At 46.1% G+C, this 19651-nt stretch overlaps 1 protein-coding gene across 2 annotated transcripts in view; it reads right to left on the minus strand.

Annotated features, from left to right (window-relative positions):
- LOC121318020 (dynein heavy chain 3, axonemal-like) overlaps window positions 1–19651 on the minus strand; it is a 222943-nt gene that overhangs the window by 105052 nt on the left and 98240 nt on the right. For both annotated transcript variants that reach the window (XM_041254203.1, XM_041254202.1), the window contains exons 17-23: window positions 17482–17677; window positions 15702–15896; window positions 11293–11481; window positions 8268–8498; window positions 3865–3963; window positions 2762–2901; window positions 667–825 (exon numbers count right to left, since the gene is read on the minus strand). In XM_041254203.1, the coding sequence (XP_041110137.1) occupies window positions 667–825; window positions 2762–2901; window positions 3865–3963; window positions 8268–8498; window positions 11293–11481; window positions 15702–15896; window positions 17482–17677 (1209 nt within the window). The remainder of the gene's footprint in view (window positions 1–666; window positions 826–2761; window positions 2902–3864; window positions 3964–8267; window positions 8499–11292; window positions 11482–15701; window positions 15897–17481; window positions 17678–19651) is intronic.

Genomic DNA, 19651 nt, shown 5'->3' on the forward strand with positions numbered 1-19651 from the left:
CTAAGAAGTTTTCTTGATAAGACTGACTCCAAAGAGGGCTGTTCTAGGAAAAAAAATGTGCTGTGCTAAAGAGTGAGACAAATTGCTGTGTGAATGTGCTGTAGGCTAACAACGGTCGGGAATAATCCACCCAAGAAACCGTGGATTCGAGTACCTGCACACTGTGTGGGTCGCCTTCCTTTTCCATCGAACGCTACAATATTAATTTGGCTTGTGGCCATTGTAAATCAAAACTCCCAGGAGTGAACAAGTGCTTTAAATCTTTTCCATTATTTGATTATATGACTTAGTTGTTTAGTTAAAGGTAGAAAAATTGTAATCACCTTTTCACTCACGTATAATTCATATTATTTAGTTTCCAAGTTTTGTTTGAGTTTTTTCATTACATCTTTGAAATGTATTTAAAAAAAAAAGATCTCAGCATAGTTCATGGCATGGTTCAACCTACTAAGACCAGTGTGAGATGCTTCTAGTTATTCCCCACAAGTGCTTTTTTTTTTGCATCATCAATGCAAGAATAAAATAAGAGACTTGGACTAATTTGATCACTAGTCACACCTTCAACACCTGTGCACCTGTTTCCTTTGAAAGGTACACAAGTTAGTACTTGTGCCCCTGCTATAAGAAGCAGGATTTTGTTCTTTATTCTGTCTGTTTGTGGCTTACCTTGGGAAGAAGAGCCTTTTCTTCTCTAAGTAGTCGTTTAAGCCTCTCTGAATGTCATCCAGCATCGACTCGGCCTCTTTGAGTTTACTGTGCACCTGGACCTGAGAGATAACCCGCATGGCATTGCCAGTCTGCTGCGCCTCAGTCATGACCTGCCTCCTGTACGGAGAGGGGAGAGAGGCGCGGCACGGTCAGCACCACAGCACAGTCACCCCACTCAATATTCATACAGCAGAGAGGGGTACAGCACAGTCACCCCGCTCAATATTCATACAGCAGAGAGGGGCACAGCACAGTCACCCCGCTCAATATTCACACAGCAGAGAGGGGCACAGCACAGTCACCCCGCTCAATATTCACACAGCAGAGAGGGGCACAGCACTGTCACCCCGCTCAATATTCACACAGCAGAGAGGGGCACAGCACTGTCACCCCGCTCAATATTCACACAGCAGAGAGGGGCACAGCACAGTCACCCCGCTCAATATTCACACAGCAGAGAGGGGCACAGCACTGTCACCCCGCTCAATATTCACACAGCAGAGAGGGGCACAGCACTGTCACCCCGCTCAATATTCACACAGCAGAGAGGGGCACAGCACAGTCACCCCGCTCAATATTCACACAGCAGAGAGGGGCACAGCACTGTCACCCCGCTCAATATTCACACAGCAGAGAGGGGCACAGCACTGTCACCCCGCTCAATATTCACACAGCAGAGAGGGGCACAGCACTGTCACCCCGCTCAATATTCACACAGCAGAGAGGGGCACAGCACTGTCACCCCGCTCAATATTCACACAGCAGAGAGGGGCACAGCACTGTCACCCCGCTCAATATTCACACAGCAGAGAGGGGCACAGCACTGTCACCCCGCTCAATATTCACACAGCAGAGAGGGGCACAGCACTGTCACCCCGCTCAATATTCACACAGCAGAGAGGGGCACAGCACTGTCACCCCGCTCAATATTCATACAGCAGAGAGGGGCACAGCACTGTCACCCCGCTCAATATTCACACAGCAGAGAGGGGCACAGCACTGTCACCCCGCTCAATATTCACACAGCAGAGAGGGGCACAGCACAGTCACCCCGCTCAATATTCACACAGCAGAGAGGGGCACAGCACTGTCACCCCGCTCAATATTCACACAGCAGAGAGGGGCACAGCACAGTCAGCAGCACAGCACAGCACAGTCAGCCTGCTCAAAGTTCATACAGCAGCACAGGCACATGTAGAAGTTAAAAAATAAAATAATAAACCAGAACTTAGAATAATAATTATTAACCAGTGAAATCTAATCGAATGTAAAAGAAAGCTGTTGTTTTATGGTATTATACATTTTGGTCATTCTGTGGTCCATTTGATTCGGTTCTGTTCCCTAACTCATTCAGGAACACCCCCCCGACGCTTCTCATGGGTTAACATGAATAATATTCTGCGGCACTTTTAAGAATCCTTAGTAAACCAGTGACTATTTGAAATCCTCTTAATTGACAGATTTCTGACCCTTTTCTTTCATTCGCTTGTTGTGGAGGGTTCTGATACTGAATGAGTGCAGTGCACGGAGGAGTTAGAGAGGTAGAAGAGTACTGCAGTGCTGGAACAGAGACTGAAGTGAAGTGGAGCTATAGCTATCTGCAATCTCTCTCTCTCTCTCTCTCTGTCATTTACTGCTTCAAAACCTGGTAATTTTCAACAAAGGCAATGGGCTGCTGCGCTAAATACTTGCTGTTCTTTGTGTGCTGATAAATATACATGAATAAAAAATAAATAAAAAATACTCTGCTGGGTATGGAAATTTGCTTATGCAAGTTTAATAATGCGCTTTTCAGCAGCTTCGAATCTGCCAAAGCAGCTGAAAGGAATCACTTCAACAGGCTCCCCGGAGTGCCTCGGATCTGCTGCAAACAGATGCAGCAAACATACCGAGACTATGAACCAGCGGCTTCAATACAGACACACAGGGTTGCCCGTGTCATCCCAGCTTAGATCAGAGAACTGCTACAACTCGCTTCATCAGGACAACACAGGTCTACCGCATACAGGCAGGCAGGCAGGCAGAGACAGACAAGCAGACAGGCACACCTTACCAGGTACTGTCCACGGCTTCGAAGAGCTTCCCTTCCACGGGGATTTGGTTACGGATATCCTCCGAGCCAAAAATGGGCTCCAGGTAAAGCCAGGCCATTTGCACCCGGAGCCAGGACTCCAGGACGTCCTGCATCAGTCGCTGGGGGAGGGGAGGAGAGGGCAGGTGAAGACAGTTCCTTTAATTATCCAGTTTAGTTTCAGCTCCTTAGAACCAGCCAAATAACAGAAACCAAAAGACACGTCAGCTCTGAGTCTCACTAATTCTGTACCTTTGACAGTTTTATTTTCCTTATACATTTTCAATTACATAAAGAGTATTTACCGTTACCACAGAAAGTGGTGTCAGAATTGTATTTTTATATATCTCTCTGTCTTTTCTTAAACAAGAAGGATAAGCATGTGCCAAGGGAGCAGCCCTGAGAACCTGATCCACACACTCCCTCCCACCTGCACAGCGTTAACAGTCACTGCCACTGGGAAGCAAAAGCAGAGCTGGGGTTTAGACAGATAAAATGAAAAAAACACAACCTAATCAAGTTACTGAACCGTAAATCAAATCATAGGAACAAGGAGAGGGAGGGAGAGATTCTGCAACACAAACAATTGAATCAAGATTCTTATTGAGATAGTTATAGATTCATATTAGGAGTAATAAACACCCAGTCTTAGAGCAGCGTGCCATAGGAATCTTAAAGGATGTAACTGTACGAGCAGAATGAGAGAGAGAACAAGAAACGAGACCGAGAAAGAAGGACAAGCGTGAGAGCGATACCTTATAAACAAGAACTCTGACCCTGTTTTAAACCAACACAGCTCCGAGCAAGTGCAGAAGAAAATTAAAACAATAAGAGAGGGCTTAAAAAGCAGGACTAGGGAGAGTGTGAAGAAGTGGGAGTGACAGCAGGCAGAAACACTTTGAGAGAAACAACTGTATGAGGGACAGGAACACAGTAGGAAGGGTGAGAGCGAAAGCGCGAGAGCGAGAGAGAGAGAGGGGGGGAGAGTGAGAGAGAGAGAAAGAGGGGAGCCAGACAGAGAGAGGAGCTGAAGAGTGCCGTTAGCTCTTCTCCCTGCCGGGGCCCCGGATCCAAAGGGAATGTACCAGCCTGGCCTCCCAGGAGAGCAGCTGCTCCTCGAAGGGGGCGATGAATGGGGAGTCCTTCATGGTGGTGGTCTTCACAACATGATCCTCCAGCAGAACCTGCACAACACAGAGTCTGATCAGAAGATACATATTAGAGAAAGCGAGAGGAGCAGGAGGGAGGCTGAACTGATTTAAAATCATTTTGTTAACCGCTATTACTATTATCTCTAGTGCAGTTGCTCCTGGGTTGGTTTGCGAAGTGGTTGTTTTGAAAAGCCCAGATCCTTATCGAAGCTGCTGGAACTTCTCATATCTCCCATTCCCATCAAAGATGCATCTCCTGTCTCCACTCCTTCAGTCTGACCCCTCACTGCAGGTTTATTTGAGTAAGGGTTATTGCTTCAGTTTAATTTACTCCCCAGTGTGCATTGCACCTGTCAGATCAGATACAGGAATAACTGACCAAAAGGGATTGTTTAGGGATTTTTAGAGAGAAATGCCAATACTGCTGTCTTTCAATTGTTTGATCATTTCAAGAAACAGTCCCTGGGATTGCAAGAGGAGGTTAAAAGCGTATAATACAGGTCGGGAGACAGATTATTCCAGAAGTACTGCATGCAGCCGTGCATGGAAGGGTCCTTTTAAAAGCTCTAGCTTTAAAAACCCACACCTCAGAAGGTAATAATTAGAAACTAATGGAAGTGTGCATCTGAGAGGTAGGGAGCAGGGAGCTTGTTTGAAAAGAGCAGCTGGTCATTAGAGATGTGTGGGTTGTAGTGAAATCCTTGCTGGTCTCAACTTCTAAAGGAAAATGAGTAATGACCTACTTTAAAAGCAGATGTAAATGTGGGTACCGTTCCTGGATTTTGACACTGTCCTGTAATAAATGTCCAGCAGGTGGTATTAGTGCACATCATTAAAAAATAGCCCTGAACAGGAGGTATTGTACTTGCTGAATCTGCAGTTTAAGCTTCTTTTAATGCAAGTAATATAAATGAATGTGTGTGAGCAGGATGATGGTCTATATTATATTTAATGATGTTAATTAGTTTGAAATTCTAATTCCCCAGACTTGGGGACCAGGGTTAATATTACTTTAAAGGAAGGAGGATTTCAGAACAAACAGGGGCAACTCTGCATGGTCATTTATTCTATTTAATCTTTGTTTAAAAGTAGAGCACAGCACACTTGATTCATAATCAACGCTAAGCTTTATCTTAGAAGAATTTTAATAAAGCAAACCTTCAGTTAAAGATCTTTCTTTTTTACTTCAGACATAGTGGTGCTTTGAAATTCATTGTGCTCAAATTAGATAAGCAATTACATTGATCTGAGGATTATTGTTTGTAGACATATGCTGTGAATAAAATAAATGATGTGTGGAAGTACCTTTTCACTCCTGCGAGTTTCATTACACCCATCATTACCTCCTATTCACTGTTCGGTTACACAAAGCGTCGAAAAGACAAAAATGCCATTACCATTCAACAAACAAACGTAAAGTAAAATCACAAGCACATCTTATATAAATTAGTTCTTCAGACTATCGTGGACAAATTTCAGTTGTAATTTCAGATCAATGTGGATGGTCTGTTCAGAATGCAATTGACCTGATCGGTGTGGACGGTCTGTTCAGAATGTGATTGACCTGATCGGTGTGGACGGTCTGTTCAGAATGTCATTGACCTAATCGGTGTGGACGGTCTGTTCAGAATGTCATTGACCTAATCGGTGTGGACGGTCTGTTCAGAATGTGATTGACCTGATCGGTGCAGACGGTCTGTTCAGAATGTGATTGACCTGATCGGTGCAGACGGTCTGTTCAGAATGTGCTTGACCTGATCGGTGTGGACGGTCTGTTCAGAATGTGATTGACCTGATTGGTTTCTGCGGGCTGTCAGCTGAGAGCTTGCAGGGAAAGGGAGACAGGTACTGCAGCTGGTTTTATAGGAGATGGACAGTAACACTGCATACACAAAGTGGGGTTAGCCATGGACAACACTGTGCATCCTGCTTTCTCAACCCAACACTCCTGATTTCATACTGCCACAAGGCACCATACATCCTCAATCCAAAAAGCCTTAAACTCATGAATTACTGATCTTTTTTTTTTCTTTTTCATTGAATTGTTATAAAAACAAATATTAATTTGAGAAAAAAAACCTCAAACACACATTATACTTTTGAGAATAAAATAAATGCATGATATTAATTATGAATGCATATTGCTTGATGTTTACTAGGTTGATTATGGTAATAAGAGGCCGAAACAAACGACGACGCTTGTTTCTGGGTTGTTCTCTAGAGTAGCTGGCACTGTGTGCACAATCACTGCCAGGCTGGCCTCCTGCGCGAGACGTGGCTGTGCACCATTCAATACTGAAGAGACACGAGTACCAATGAATACGAGTGTGCACTGTACAATACTGATGAGACACGAGTACCAATGAATACAAGTGTGCACTGTACAATACTGAAGAGACACGAGTACCAGTGAATACGAGTGTGCACTGTACAATACTGATGAGACACGAGTACCAATGAATACAAGTGTGCACTGTACAATACTGAAGAGACACGAGTACCAGTGAATACGAGTGTGCACTGTACAATACTGAAGAGACACGAGTACCAATGAATACGAGTGTGCACTGTACAATACTGATGAGACACGAGTACCAATGAATACAAGTGTGCACTGTACAATACTGAAGAGACACGAGTACCAGTGAATACGAGTGTGCACTGTACAATACTGAAGAGACACGAGTACCAATGAATACGAGTGTGCACTGTACAATACTGAAGAGACACGAGTACCAATGAATACAAGTGTGCACTGTACAATACTGAAGAGACACGAGTACCAGTGAATACGAGTGTGCACTGTACAATACTGATGAGACACGAGTACCAATGAATACAAGTGTGCACTGTACAATACTGAAGAGACACGAGTACCAATGAATACAAGTGTGCACTGTACAATACTGAAGAGACACGAGTACCAGTGAATACGAGTGTGCACTGTACAATACTGAAGAGACACGAGTACCAGTGAATACGAGTGTGCACTGTACAATACTGAAGAGACACGAGTACCAGTGAATACAGGTGTGCACTGTACAATACTGAAGAGACACGAGTACCAATGAATACGAGTGTGCACTGTACAATACTGAAGAGACACGAGTACTGTACAATGAATACGAGTGTGCACTGTACAATACTGAAGAGACACGAGTACCAGTGAATACGGGTGTGCACTGTACAATACTGAAGAGACACGAGTACCAATGAATACAAGTGTGCACTGTACAATACTGAAGAGACACGAGTACCAATGAATACGAGTGTGCACTGTACAATACTGAAGAGACACGAGTACCAATGAATACGAGTGTGCACTGTACAATACTGAAGAGACACGAGTACCAGTGAATACGGGTGTGCACTGTACAATACTGAAGAGACACGAGTACCAGTGAATACGAGTGTGCACTGTACAATACTGAAGAGACACGAGTACCAATGAATACGAGTGTGCACTGTACAATACTGAAGAGACACGAGTACCAGTGAATACAGGGACAAGTTGCTCCAGCTGGCTGCTTGAACCCTGCTCTCTGCAAACGCTAAACATCCACGCCTACATAGTCTCCCTTTGAAATGGGGCCGGTGTAAAGTGGATACAGCTTGATATTGAAAGGCGAATCCACCCCACAAAATGAAGCTTGTTTTGGTTATTCTGCATATCTGAGGAACTTGTGCTCCAGTCCACACTAGTCCTCTCAGTGCTAGTACTTTGTTAGGAGAATGTAATGGACAGAGGAGAATGCTGGGAGAGGAAGATTAGCAAATCAATGGCAGCCAGTGCCAGACATCAATTAAACTCATTTTGGATTTGCATGGATAATACCTCTTTTGTTCCACACTGTTTGATCTTCATGCTTCCTTAAAACACAGGAGAGCAGGAATATTAGCAGTAATTGCATGTTTGCTGCAGAGATGGCTTATTGAGCGATAGACCAGCACTTCATCCAAACCCTGCTACTGAGGTTCACAAAGCTAACGCATCCTGCCAGCAATGCAAACGAACAGCAGCAGCTCCGTGCACAGAACCTCAAACACACACTTCTTTGAACAGTTTTCCAAACATGTGCATTATATATTGTTATTGATTTACATAATAAAGAACAACAAAAATATAGTGCTCTGCTATCAAATCACTTGCCCTAATCAAATGACTCACACAGGACCGCATGTAAAGAAGGAAACAGTTGTACCCAAATACACTCTCAGATTCTGTAAGGGGTTAAGTGATTGAGGTAAGACTGGATACAAGCTACAGGAATTGTACGAGTTTTTTTCGTGAATGTTGCTAAAGTGTTTTTTTTCAGTAGCAGTCTCTTCTGGATTACCTGGATGTCGTCGACGGCTGCCAGCACGCTGACCCCGAAGTCTCGGTAGGGCACAAAGCTGAAGCAGACATGCTCCCAGTCTCTCTCCATGTGCTCCAGTGCCTGCTCCAGGGCATACTCCTTCCCTGCCTGGACGCTCACCTGGCTCAGCTCCTCCAGGTGCTTCTCCAGCCCCAGCTGCAGGATCTCACTGAGCGACGTGGTCTCCTGAGGAGCAATGCTGAAACCCACCTGCCAGGATACACACAGTGCACATTCTCAGAACATGGAGCTCTTTTATTATTATTATTTATGATCTTTAAATACATCCCCACACCCTAAAAAAACAACTGTGGTTGCAAACAAGTCATGACAGATCAAGCTTACTGGGCAAAACGGTCACAAAATTGTATTCATTTTAGTATTAATACACCAACATTGAGATGTTTTATAGCTATGGATGGAACTGAAAGAACGGAGAACACTTCCACAAATCTACACTAGTGTAAAGTCTACTAGCTCTGGATAACTCTGCTTATAGAGCATGTACAGTACAATCCAATTAGTTGGCAATTCGTTCTGATTTTGAGAACTTTCCAAATCCCCAATCTTTTGGAAAAGTTACAAACTTTTACAGACGTTGACTTTGTTCTCAGATGAAGCAATAATCTAAAGCCCTGTGGGAGAGGCAGAACGCTTTGAATGTCAAGCTCCAAATTGCCTCCAGCAATACTTTCCCAGTAACATAGGAAACCTACACAGGCAGGACACCCTCTAGATCTCTGTTCATGCTAATTAACTTCATTAGAAAGAATCAAAAGCTGTTTTTTCAGCAAAGAATTCATCGCCCACAGATTTCTCTCGCTGCTTCTCTGCTTTCATCCCCTTGTGCCGAGGGGTGAATTACAGCCTTAACGAGCAATTAGCAATATTCATTATACTCTGCTAACAGTCACTGAAAAAAACAACAATGCCTCAAACTGAAACTGCTATTTATTCCCTTTGCGAGCCGATTACTCATGCTGCAGCTTCAGCACATCGATTCAAGACATGGGCAGGGTGTGGACTGGAGGGGCTTAACGATGCCCCTCTTCCAGCCATGGGGCCCACTGTGTAGTGCAGGGCAAAAGCAATGCAACTACTGGAAAGGTGAACAAGGAGCCGTTCAAACACTGTTCTGAGGGCTTCTCTTTGCATTCCTCCATTCAAATCTGCATTTGCCTTTACATTGTACATCATACCATTCTCTGCCAGACCCACTCCCTGGAGCCAGAACAGCATGTGCAGCTCCTAATGCATGTGTAAAAGGCAGGTAAGGAGTTAATCACAGTGATGGAAGGTTATTGTAATCTCTGCCTGCTAATTAGTATTTTCTGTTCTGAATACTCACTTCTCAACACTGCTATTTGCGCTTTTGTAATTTGGGCAAGCGAGCTACGTTCCCAGCTGTGGCAATTAACATTGTCAATCAATGCTGGAGACAAATAATTAGGTTGTTTGTGCAAAATCTTAACAATCTTATTTTTTTAATTAATTAATTACATTCATCAGTAATTATCAAGGTAATAGAGGCGCCTCTAAATAATGACTGCCTTACCAAGTTCCACCCCCATTAGACAAGCAGTTCTCTTCATACAGTATGTATTAAAGCTGAAGCATGAGTGGGTGCATCTATTCTCCTCCTTTGTCACTAACGCGACCTGATTCAAAATCCAACAAGTTTTTTGTCAATGCGTGATTCTTATTTCACATCATAGGGATACATATGTACTCCTCACACCTGCAATCTTCCACTTGAAAAGCCAGCTTAATTCAATTTTTATTTGCACAAACGCTGCGTGAAGACTGACAGCAAGAGACATATTGACTCGGCTTTGTCTGTGTACCCTCATTAAATAAATGAACAGGTCTCTCTCGTTCTCTCTCTCTTTTCTCAAGGGTAGGATTCTGCATATTATGGATGGCTATGTGCTACTGGATAACATGTTTAACCAAGCAGGGGAGCTACTCCAAGTGCAACACGTAATAAAAACTTGACCCCTGTATTGGTGAGTGATTGCTGCAGACAATGAAGACAGGAAAAACTTCTCTGGTAAAACTCTTCTAAGTGGCAATACAATTACGCAGTTGCTGTCTGTGCCACACTGTCTTAACTATGTACGGAACGACATGTTCGATTTGAATGAGAAACACGTTTTTTGAAGTTGCTAAAGCATTTTGAGTGAGATTTGTTCAGTTTTTGCTCTGGATGAGTATGGGGAAATAAACCTGTTATGTTTCAGAATTAGAATGAAACCACTGACAACGTGTAATTACAGCACCTTGCATGTCTTAATAAAGTTCAGCGAACTTTCAGCAAAAGTTCAGCACAACAGTGTGAAAAGTTGTTGGAGTCAGTGAAGTGTGTTAATAAGAGAAGGTAATAGACAAGCAGACCCAGCATACTGATTTCAGGTACTGGACAGACAGGCTTGCCAATTACACAGCTATTTCAATCTCCTTGGAATGAAGCACTGACTGGAACCCAATACTCCTCGCAAATATTGAGTGAACCTTTCAAAGCAGGGTATTAAGGAATGGCTGTGGGTTGGGTTGAAAAAGGTGTTTTTGATTGAATTTCGGAGTATTTTTAGCATTCTTTCTTAATGTATCATTCATTAAACAGCCGTCCTATTAAAATGATTTTCAGCTAGATCGCTCCTGGCATACTAATTGGATTTAACAAAATTCAAAGCTTCACAATCCAAGGTTTCAAAAATGCAAGTTAATTCAAAAGAATGATTTTCGTAGATTTTTTTTTTTAAGTCCAACTCCCTTCCAAGCCAAAGTAGGTCACACACCTAGCACTGGCTTATCTGTAAGCTTGCTGTAAAGCACACAGGAGCCCACCTGACTCCACTGCACATTAACAGAGACACAGAGGAGGCGGGGCTGACACAGCTGAAAGACGGTCATGTAACAATGGAACAGAAATGACACTGGAACCCGGATTCTCTTGAAGCACTGGCCCCTGAATGAATAGACCTGTATGGAGCTCAGCTCTCACCTTCCTGCTCATGAGGTTCCAGTGCCTCTGCTTGATGCCAGGGCTGCACAGTGCCTTGATGAGCGGCATGTTGATTCGGAACTTGTCCAGCTTGGTCTTGATGGTGGTGGCAGCTTTCAGGGGCCCGTGCAGGTCCGGGTGATGCAGTACCTTCGTCAGCTTGTAACTGGTCTTCCATAAACTCTGCACCTGATGAAATGAATAAGAAAAGAACGTTCTTGCAGAGAAACATATTGATTTTGATCAGCCGGCCCAAGATTAATCTATTGTGCAGCCTACCTCAGGCTAATTCTTGTTCTCACAATAAACCAGTATAAGCTGCTATCGATCTTTATGTTATTTAAAAGCAGCTGTGAGCTCCTGTGGGTTAACCAGTGCTGTGCCGAGCTTCATATATAGTAGACACAGTATATGGAGTACAGTGCAGTCGCTGTAAGGAATGCATAATACTAATGAACACATTTCACTGCATTTGGAGCAGCAAATCAGGAGTCCCATGCTTTACATGATGGGTAAAGGTTGTTGTGTACTTATTTGTACAGGCTTTTGCTACTTTACTAAGTCTCATAAAATGAATGCTCCTCAGAGGCCCATGTTTATTGTCTTTATTGATATTCATGAGAGTTATTCTGCTTTTCTCTACTTCAGAACAATTAGGCAAAAACAGAACTATATTCAACCCTTATAGAAGTTTACCGCGGTATTCTTGCACGGCATGTTTGCAGTTTTATCGGCATGCTTGTTCCACGTTATACTACACATATCCCATAGTTTACCCTAGTTTGACATGTTTATTAATATGCTTTCTCATACCTCACTATTCTTCACAATGCTGACCTATGCTTTGCTATCCTTTAACAATGCTTTTCTAATAGTTCGCTTTTATAACTGAACTTTGATTTATTGCCCTCAGTCAGAGCCCTGTAGGATTGCCATGATTCTGCAGCCCGTGGTTCTGTCCCCTTGGTGGCGCTGGTGTGTCTGAGCCGTGTCTAGCAGTGTGGAGCCTGTGTCTGGCAGGCAGTGCACAATGCAGCCCGTGTTCACATGCTGTGTGAATCAGTACAGTGTGGAGTCTGTGTCTCAGGCAGGATAGGCAGGAAGTGCACAATGCAGCCCGTGTTCACATGCTGTGTGAATCAGTACAGTGTGGAGTCTGTGTCTCAGGCAGGATAGGCAGGCAGTGCACAATGCAGCCCGTGTTCACATGCTGTGTGAATCAGTACAGTGTGGAGTCTGTGTCTCAGGCAGGATAGGCAGGCAGTGCACAATGCAGCCCGTGTTCACATGCTGTGTGAATCAGTACAGTGTGGAGTCTGTGTCTCAGGCAGGTTAGACAGGCAGTGCACAATGCAGCCCGTGTTCACATGCTGTGTGAATCAGTACAGTGTGGAGTCTGTGTCTCAGGCAGGATAGGCAGGCAGTGCACAATGCAGCCCGTGTTCACATGCTGTGTGAATCAGTACAGTGTGGAGTCTGTGTCTCAGGCAGGATAGGCAGGAAGTGCACAATGCAGCCCGTGTTCACATGCTGTGTGAATCAGTACAGTGTGGAGTCTGTGTCTCAGGCAGGATAGGCAGGCAGTGCACAATGCAGCCCGTGTTCACATGCTGTGTGAATCAGTACAGTGTGGAGTCTGTGTCTCAGGCAGGATAGGCAGGAAGTGCACAATGCAGCCCGTGTTCACATGCTGTGTGAATCAGTACAGTGTGGAGTCTGTGTCTCAGGCAGGATAGGCAGGCAGTGCACAATGCAGCCCGTGTTCACATGCTGTGTGAATCAGTACAGTGTGGAGTCTGTGTCTCAGGCAGGATAGGCAGGCAGTGCACAATGCAGCCCGTGTTCACATGCTGTGTGAATCAGTACAGTGTGGAGTCTGTGTCTCAGGCAGGATAGGCAGGCAGTGCACAATGCAGCCCGTGTTCACATGCTGTGTGAATCAGTACAGTGTGGAGTCTGTGTCTCAGGCAGGATAGGCAGGAAGTGCACAATGCAGCCCGTGTTCACATGCTGTGTGAATCAGTACAGTGTGGAGTCTGTGTCTCAGGCAGGATAGGCAGGCAGTGCACAATGCAGCCCGTGTTCACATGCTGTGTGAATCAGTACAGTGTGGAGTCTGTGTCTCAGGCAGGATAGGCAGGAAGTGCACAATGCAGCCCGTGTTCACATGCTGTGTGAATCAGTACAGTGTGGAGTCTGTGTCTCAGGCAGGATAGGCAGGAAGTGCACAATGCAGCCCGTGTTCACATGCTGTGTGAATCAGTACAGTGTGGAGTCTGTGTCTCAGGCAGGATAGGCAGGCAGTGCACAATGCAGCCCGTGTTCACATGCTGTGTGAATCAGTACAGTGTGGAGTCTGTAGGCAGGCAGTGCACAATGCAGCCCGTGTTCACATGCTGTGGAATCAGTAGTGTGGAGTCTGTGTCTCAGGCAGGTGCACAGTGCACAATGCAGCCCGTGTTCACATGCTGTGTGAATCAGTACAGTGTGGAGTCTGTGTCTCAGGCAGGATAGGCAGGCAGTGCACAATGCAGCCCGTGTTCACATGCTGTGTGAATCAGTACAGTGTGGAGTCTGTGTCTCAGGCAGGATAGGCAGGCAGTGCACAATGCAGCCCGTGTTCACATGCTGTGTGAATCAGTACAGTGTGGAGTCTGTGTCTCAGGCAGGATAGGCAGGCAGTGCACAATGCAGCCCGTGTTCACATGCTGTGTGAATCAGTACAGTGTGGAGTCTGTGTATCAGGAAGGTTAGACAGGCAGTGCACAATGCAGCCCGTGTTCACATGCTGTGTGAATCAGTACAGTGTGGAGTCTGTGTCTCAGGCAGGATAGGCAGGCAGTGCACAATGCAGCCCGTGTTCACATGCTGTGTGAATCAGTACAGTGTGGAGTCTGTGTCTCAGGCAGGTTAGACAGGCAGTGCACAATGCAGCCCGTGTTCACATGCTGTGTGAATCAGTACAGTGTGGAGTCTGTGTCTCAGGCAGGATAGGCAGGAAGTGCACAATGCAGCCCGTGTTCACATGCTGTGTGAATCAGTACAGTGTGGAGTCTGTGTCTCAGGCAGGATAGGCAGGCAGTGCACAATGCAGCCCGTGTTCACATGCTGTGTGAATCAGTACAGTGTGGAGTCTGTGTCTCAGGCAGGATAGGCAGGAAGTGCACAATGCAGCCCGTGTTCACATGCTGTGTGAATCAGTACAGTGTGGAGTCTGTGTCTCAGGCAGGATAGGCAGGCAGTGCACAATGCAGCCCGTGTTCACATGCTGTGTGAATCAGTACAGTGTGGAGTCTGTGTCTCAGGCAGGATAGGCAGGAAGTGCACAATGCAGCCCGTGTTCACATGCTGTGTGAATCAGTACAGTGTGGAGTCTGTGTCTCAGGCAGGATAGGCAGGAAGTGCACAATGCAGCCCGTGTTCACATGCTGTGTGAATCAGTACAGTGTGGAGTCTGTGTCTCAGGCAGGATAGGCAGGCAGTGCACAATGCAGCCCGTGTTCACATGCTGTGTGAATCAGTACAGTGTGGAGTCTGTGTCTCAGGCAGGATAGGCAGGCAGTGCACAATGCAGCCCGTGTTCACATGCTGTGTGAATCAGTACAGTGTGGAGTCTGTGTCTCAGGCAGGATAGGCAGGCAGTGCACAATGCAGCCCGTGTTCACATGCTGTGTGAATCAGTACAGTGTGGAGTCTGTGTCTCAGGCAGGATAGACAGGCAGTGCACAATGCAGCCCGTGTTCACATGCTGTGTGAATCAGTACAGTGTGGAGTCTGTGTCTCAGGCAGGATAGGCAGGCAGTGCACAATGCAGCCCGTGTTCACATGCTGTGTGAATCAGTACAGTGTGGAGTCTGTGTCTCAGGCAGGATAGGCAGGCAGTGCACAATGCAGCCCGTGTTCACATGCTGTGTGAATCAGTACAGTGTGGAGTCTGTGTCTCAGGCAGGATAGGCAGGCAGTGCACAATGCAGCCCGTGTTCACATGCTGTGTGAATCAGTACAGTGTGGAGTCTGTGTCTCAGGCAGGATAGGCAGGCAGTGCACAATGCAGCCCGTGTTCACATGCTGTGTGAATCAGTACAGTGCGGCGTATCCAGAGCCATAAAACACTCAAGTGCTACATTCAGGAATACTTCACAGCTTATGAAGCTTCTTTTAGTATTTCTGAATGTATGTGGAGTAGCAGCCCCTTTAGTCCCGTATCAAAGTTAAAACATAGCAAAGTGTAATAATGGTAATAATGGTAAGCATGGTAAAGCATAAGCAAGCATTGTAAAGCCCAGAGAGGTATGAGAAAGCATATTTAAAAAATAAGTCAAAGCATGGTAAACTATGGTACATGTAGTATATAGTATAACCATTGGGTGCGTGGGGGAGAGTGTAAAATAATGTGCACATGTGCTCACCTGCTCCTCCACCTCCTCTGCGCTGACCTGCAGCAGCGCTCCGTTAAGCCAGCGCTCCTGCTGTGTGTTGAAGCTGAGCGCCGCTGCCCACAGGCGGTCAAAGGGCTCCTTAGAAATGAGCAGCTCCTCGATTTCGGGGTAGGGGCTAACCTGACCCATCCCCAGCAGTGCCTCCTCCTGGTTAATCTGGCTCTTCTGAGAGAGACACACAGGGTGCTGCATTTCACTCACATCAAACCTGACCTGACAACCCTCCTGCCTGGAGTGTGGAACACCTGACTCTGCTACCCCAGTCCCTGACAACCCTCCTGCCTGGAGTGTGGAACACCTGACTGCTACCCCAGTCCCTGACAACCCTCCTGCCTGGAGCGTGGAACACCTGACTCTGCTACCCCAGTCCCTGACAACCCTCCTGCCTGGAGTGTGGAACACCTGACTGCTACCCCAGTCCCTGACAACCCTCCTGCCTGGAGTGTGGAACACCTGACTCTGCTACCCCAGTCCCTGACAACCCTCCTGCCTGGAGTGTGGAACACCTGACTCTGCTACCCCAGTCCCTGACAACCCTCCTGCCTGGAGTGTGGAACACCTGACTGCTACCCCAGTCCCTGACAACCCTCCTGCCTGGAGTGTGGAACACCTGACTCTGCTACCCCAGTCCCTGACAACCCTCCTGCCTGGAGTGTGGAACACCTGACTCTGCTACCCCAGTCTGACTCTGCTACCCCAGTCCCTGACAACCCTCCTGCCTGGAGTGTGGAACACCTGACTCTGCTACCCCAGTCCCTGACAACCCTCCTGCCTGGAGTGTGGAACACCTGACTCTGCTACCCCAGTCCCTGACAACCCTCCTGCCTGGAGTGTGGAACACCTGACTCTGCTACCCCAGTCCCTGACAACCCTCCTGCCTGGAGTGTGGAACACCTGACTCTGCTACCCCAGTCCCTGACAACCCTCCTGCCTGGAGTGTGGAACACCTGACTCTGCTACCCCAGTCCCTGACAACCCTCCTGCCTGGAGTGTGGAACACCTGACTCTGCTACCCCAGTCCCTGACAACCCTCCTGCCTGGAGTGTGGAACACCTGACTCTGCTACCCCAGTCCCTGACAACCCTCCTGCCTGGAGTGTGGAACACCTGACTCTGCTACCCCAGTCCCTGACAACCCTCCTGCCTGGAGTGTGGAACACCTGACTCTGCTACCCCAGTCCTCCCCAGGAACACCCCTCTCATGCAGGATTACAAATGTGCCGAATTTTGTGGAGGTTTAGTTTATAAGGAGTGCTGACAGGTTAGTCAGATCTATAAAGAATTACAAGCTAAACATACACAAAGAAAAAAATAAAATAAAAACAAAAAGTATATATATTAAAATAATGTAAAGATAAAAAGCATTTTTTATCTGACAATTTTCCAGGAGTTTATCAGCTCGGGTGTTATCGTCACTCCTCTCAAATTTTGCAATTTTATTTCCAGTGTTTTCTAAATTCTGGTTTGCCCACTTGTTTCTGTTTGTGTGTGTGTGTGTGTGTGTGTGTGTGTGTGCATGCCTGCGTGTGTTTCTGTGTATGTCTCTCTCTCTGTGTGTCTGTTTGCATGTGTCTCTGTGTGTGTGTGTTTGCATGTGACTGTGTGTGTGTGTGTGTGCGTGTTTGTGTGTGTGCGTCTCTGTGTGAGTGTGTGTGTGTTTCTGTTTCTGTGTGTCTGTGTATGTGTGTGTCTGTGTGTGTGTGTCTGTTTGCATGTGTCTCTGTGTGTGTGTGTGTTTGCATGGCACTGACCTCCTCGATGAACCCCTGGATGGTCAGCCCGATGTCTCGGAGCCGCTCCACGTACTGCTGTGCCTCAGCCAGGCGCTCCCGACGCTGGAACTCCTTCACCAACAGCGCCACCTCCGCCAGGCACCGGGAGAACTCACCCTGCCGCTGCCCCAGCCTCTGCACAGCCTGGTCATGCTCCTTCTGCAACCGGATCTCACTGACAGAGGAGAGGGGAGGGAGACAGGTCAACACAGCCAGGTCTCACTGACACAGGAGAGAGGAGGGAGACAGGTCAACACAGCCAGGTCTCACTGACACAGGAGAGAGGAGGGAGACAGGTCAACACAGCCAGGTCTCACTGACAGAGGAGAGGGGAGGGAGACAGGTCAACACAGCCAGGTCTCACTGACACAGGAGAGAGGAGGGAGACAGGTCAACACAGCCAGGTCTCACTAACACAGGAGAGAGGAGGGAGACAGGTCAACACAGCCAGGTCTCACTGACAGAGGAGAGGGGAGGGAGACAGGTCAACACAGCCAGGTCTCACTGACACAGGACAGAGGAGGGAGACAGGTCAACACAGCCAGGTCTCACTGACACAGGAGAGGGGAGGGAGACAGGTCAACACAGCCAGGTCTCACTGACACAGGAGAGGGGAGACAGAGACAGGGACAGGGAGACAGGCCGGCAGTGCCACCTCCAGCTTCTCAAGCTGCTGCTTTCATTGATGACCCGCAAGGTAAGTCAGAAGCTAAGTAGGGTGCTGGCTGGTCAGTACTGATGAATAATGACTGAAGCAGAAACAGCAATGGAGAATGTTACAGGACACATATAAAAACAAGATGTGCACTAATAAAATAAGCCATGGCGTAAACAAGCAAAGGGTTCTGCACTGCTTAGTTGAGTCTTATTGGCAGAGACATGTCCCATGGACAGAGGAGCTGACAGTAAGACCTGTTGCTTTGTCCTGTTTGTAACTTGATTTCTTTCACTGGGGTGTGTTGGGTGCATCTGCAATACAGGATACATGGCAGGGACAGAGACTGGCTGTTCATTCCGCATGAGGAGTAAGGGTTTAAGTTAAAACAGCAATGCAATGTTCCAGTCACTTAATCCTCCCTCGCCAGAGACACATCCCGCTATTATTCATCCACAAAGCAACACTGAATCAATTCCACCAGCCCACTTAATAGCTGTGTGTAACCAACAATCTGTCATTCCACACCAGCATCACCACCACCTGTGTGCTCTATTCTATTAATAGGTCTAGCAATAACAAGCGCACATTTACCAGTCTGTAACTGAGAAAACAGAAGCTTCTATTATTATTATTATTATTATTATTATTATTATTATTATTATTATTATTATTATTAGTAGTAGTAGTAGTAGTAGTAGATTTTCTTTGTATCTGATAATCGCTTGGTTCCCTGGGTGGTAAGTTCTGGATGAGTAACTAGGTAAATAGGAGTTTCTATAGACAGGCAGTGCAGAGCTTCCTATCTTGAACAATGAAAGTGCCAGAGTATGACAAATGGCACCTGTGTGAAAAACTGCTGAACTGTTTTCAACTGAGATGCCATTGAGAAACGATATAACACATACATTAGAGAATAGATCTTTGAAACCAAAGAGAAATACATTCAATAATGAATGAATTGAGGCAAAGCCATACAGCCAGATACTCGAATGAAGAAACGTGCTCCAAAAGGGTAGCAGACCTGCCCCTTATAACAAAGCCCCACAGTAAAATCACAGCAAAGTGTAATACAGCATAGTAAAACCATGAGAAAGCATAGGTAAGCTTTGTAAAGCACAGAGAGGTATGGAAAAACATATGAATGAACATGTCAAACCACAGTAAACTGTATAACCATGGGAAAACATGGGGAAACTGCAAGGGGTACATAATGAAAGGTACTATACAAAATAAATATATTATTATTATTATTATTATTATTATTATTATTATTATTATTATTATTAGAACACATTAAAGAATGCTAGCTGTGTCAGCGTGGCTCTCACCTGTTCTTGATGATGAATGCTAGCTGTGTCAGCGTGGCTCTCACCTGTTCTTGATGATGATGAATGCTAGCTGTGTCAGCGTGGCTCTCACCTGTTCTTGATGATGAATGCTAGCTGTGTCAGTGTGGCTCTCACCTGTTCTTGATGATGAATGCTAGCTGTG

The sequence above is a fragment of the Polyodon spathula genome, chromosome 7 (genome assembly GCF_017654505.1).
Source record: "Polyodon spathula isolate WHYD16114869_AA chromosome 7, ASM1765450v1, whole genome shotgun sequence".
Lineage (NCBI taxonomy): Eukaryota > Metazoa > Chordata > Actinopteri > Acipenseriformes > Polyodontidae > Polyodon > Polyodon spathula.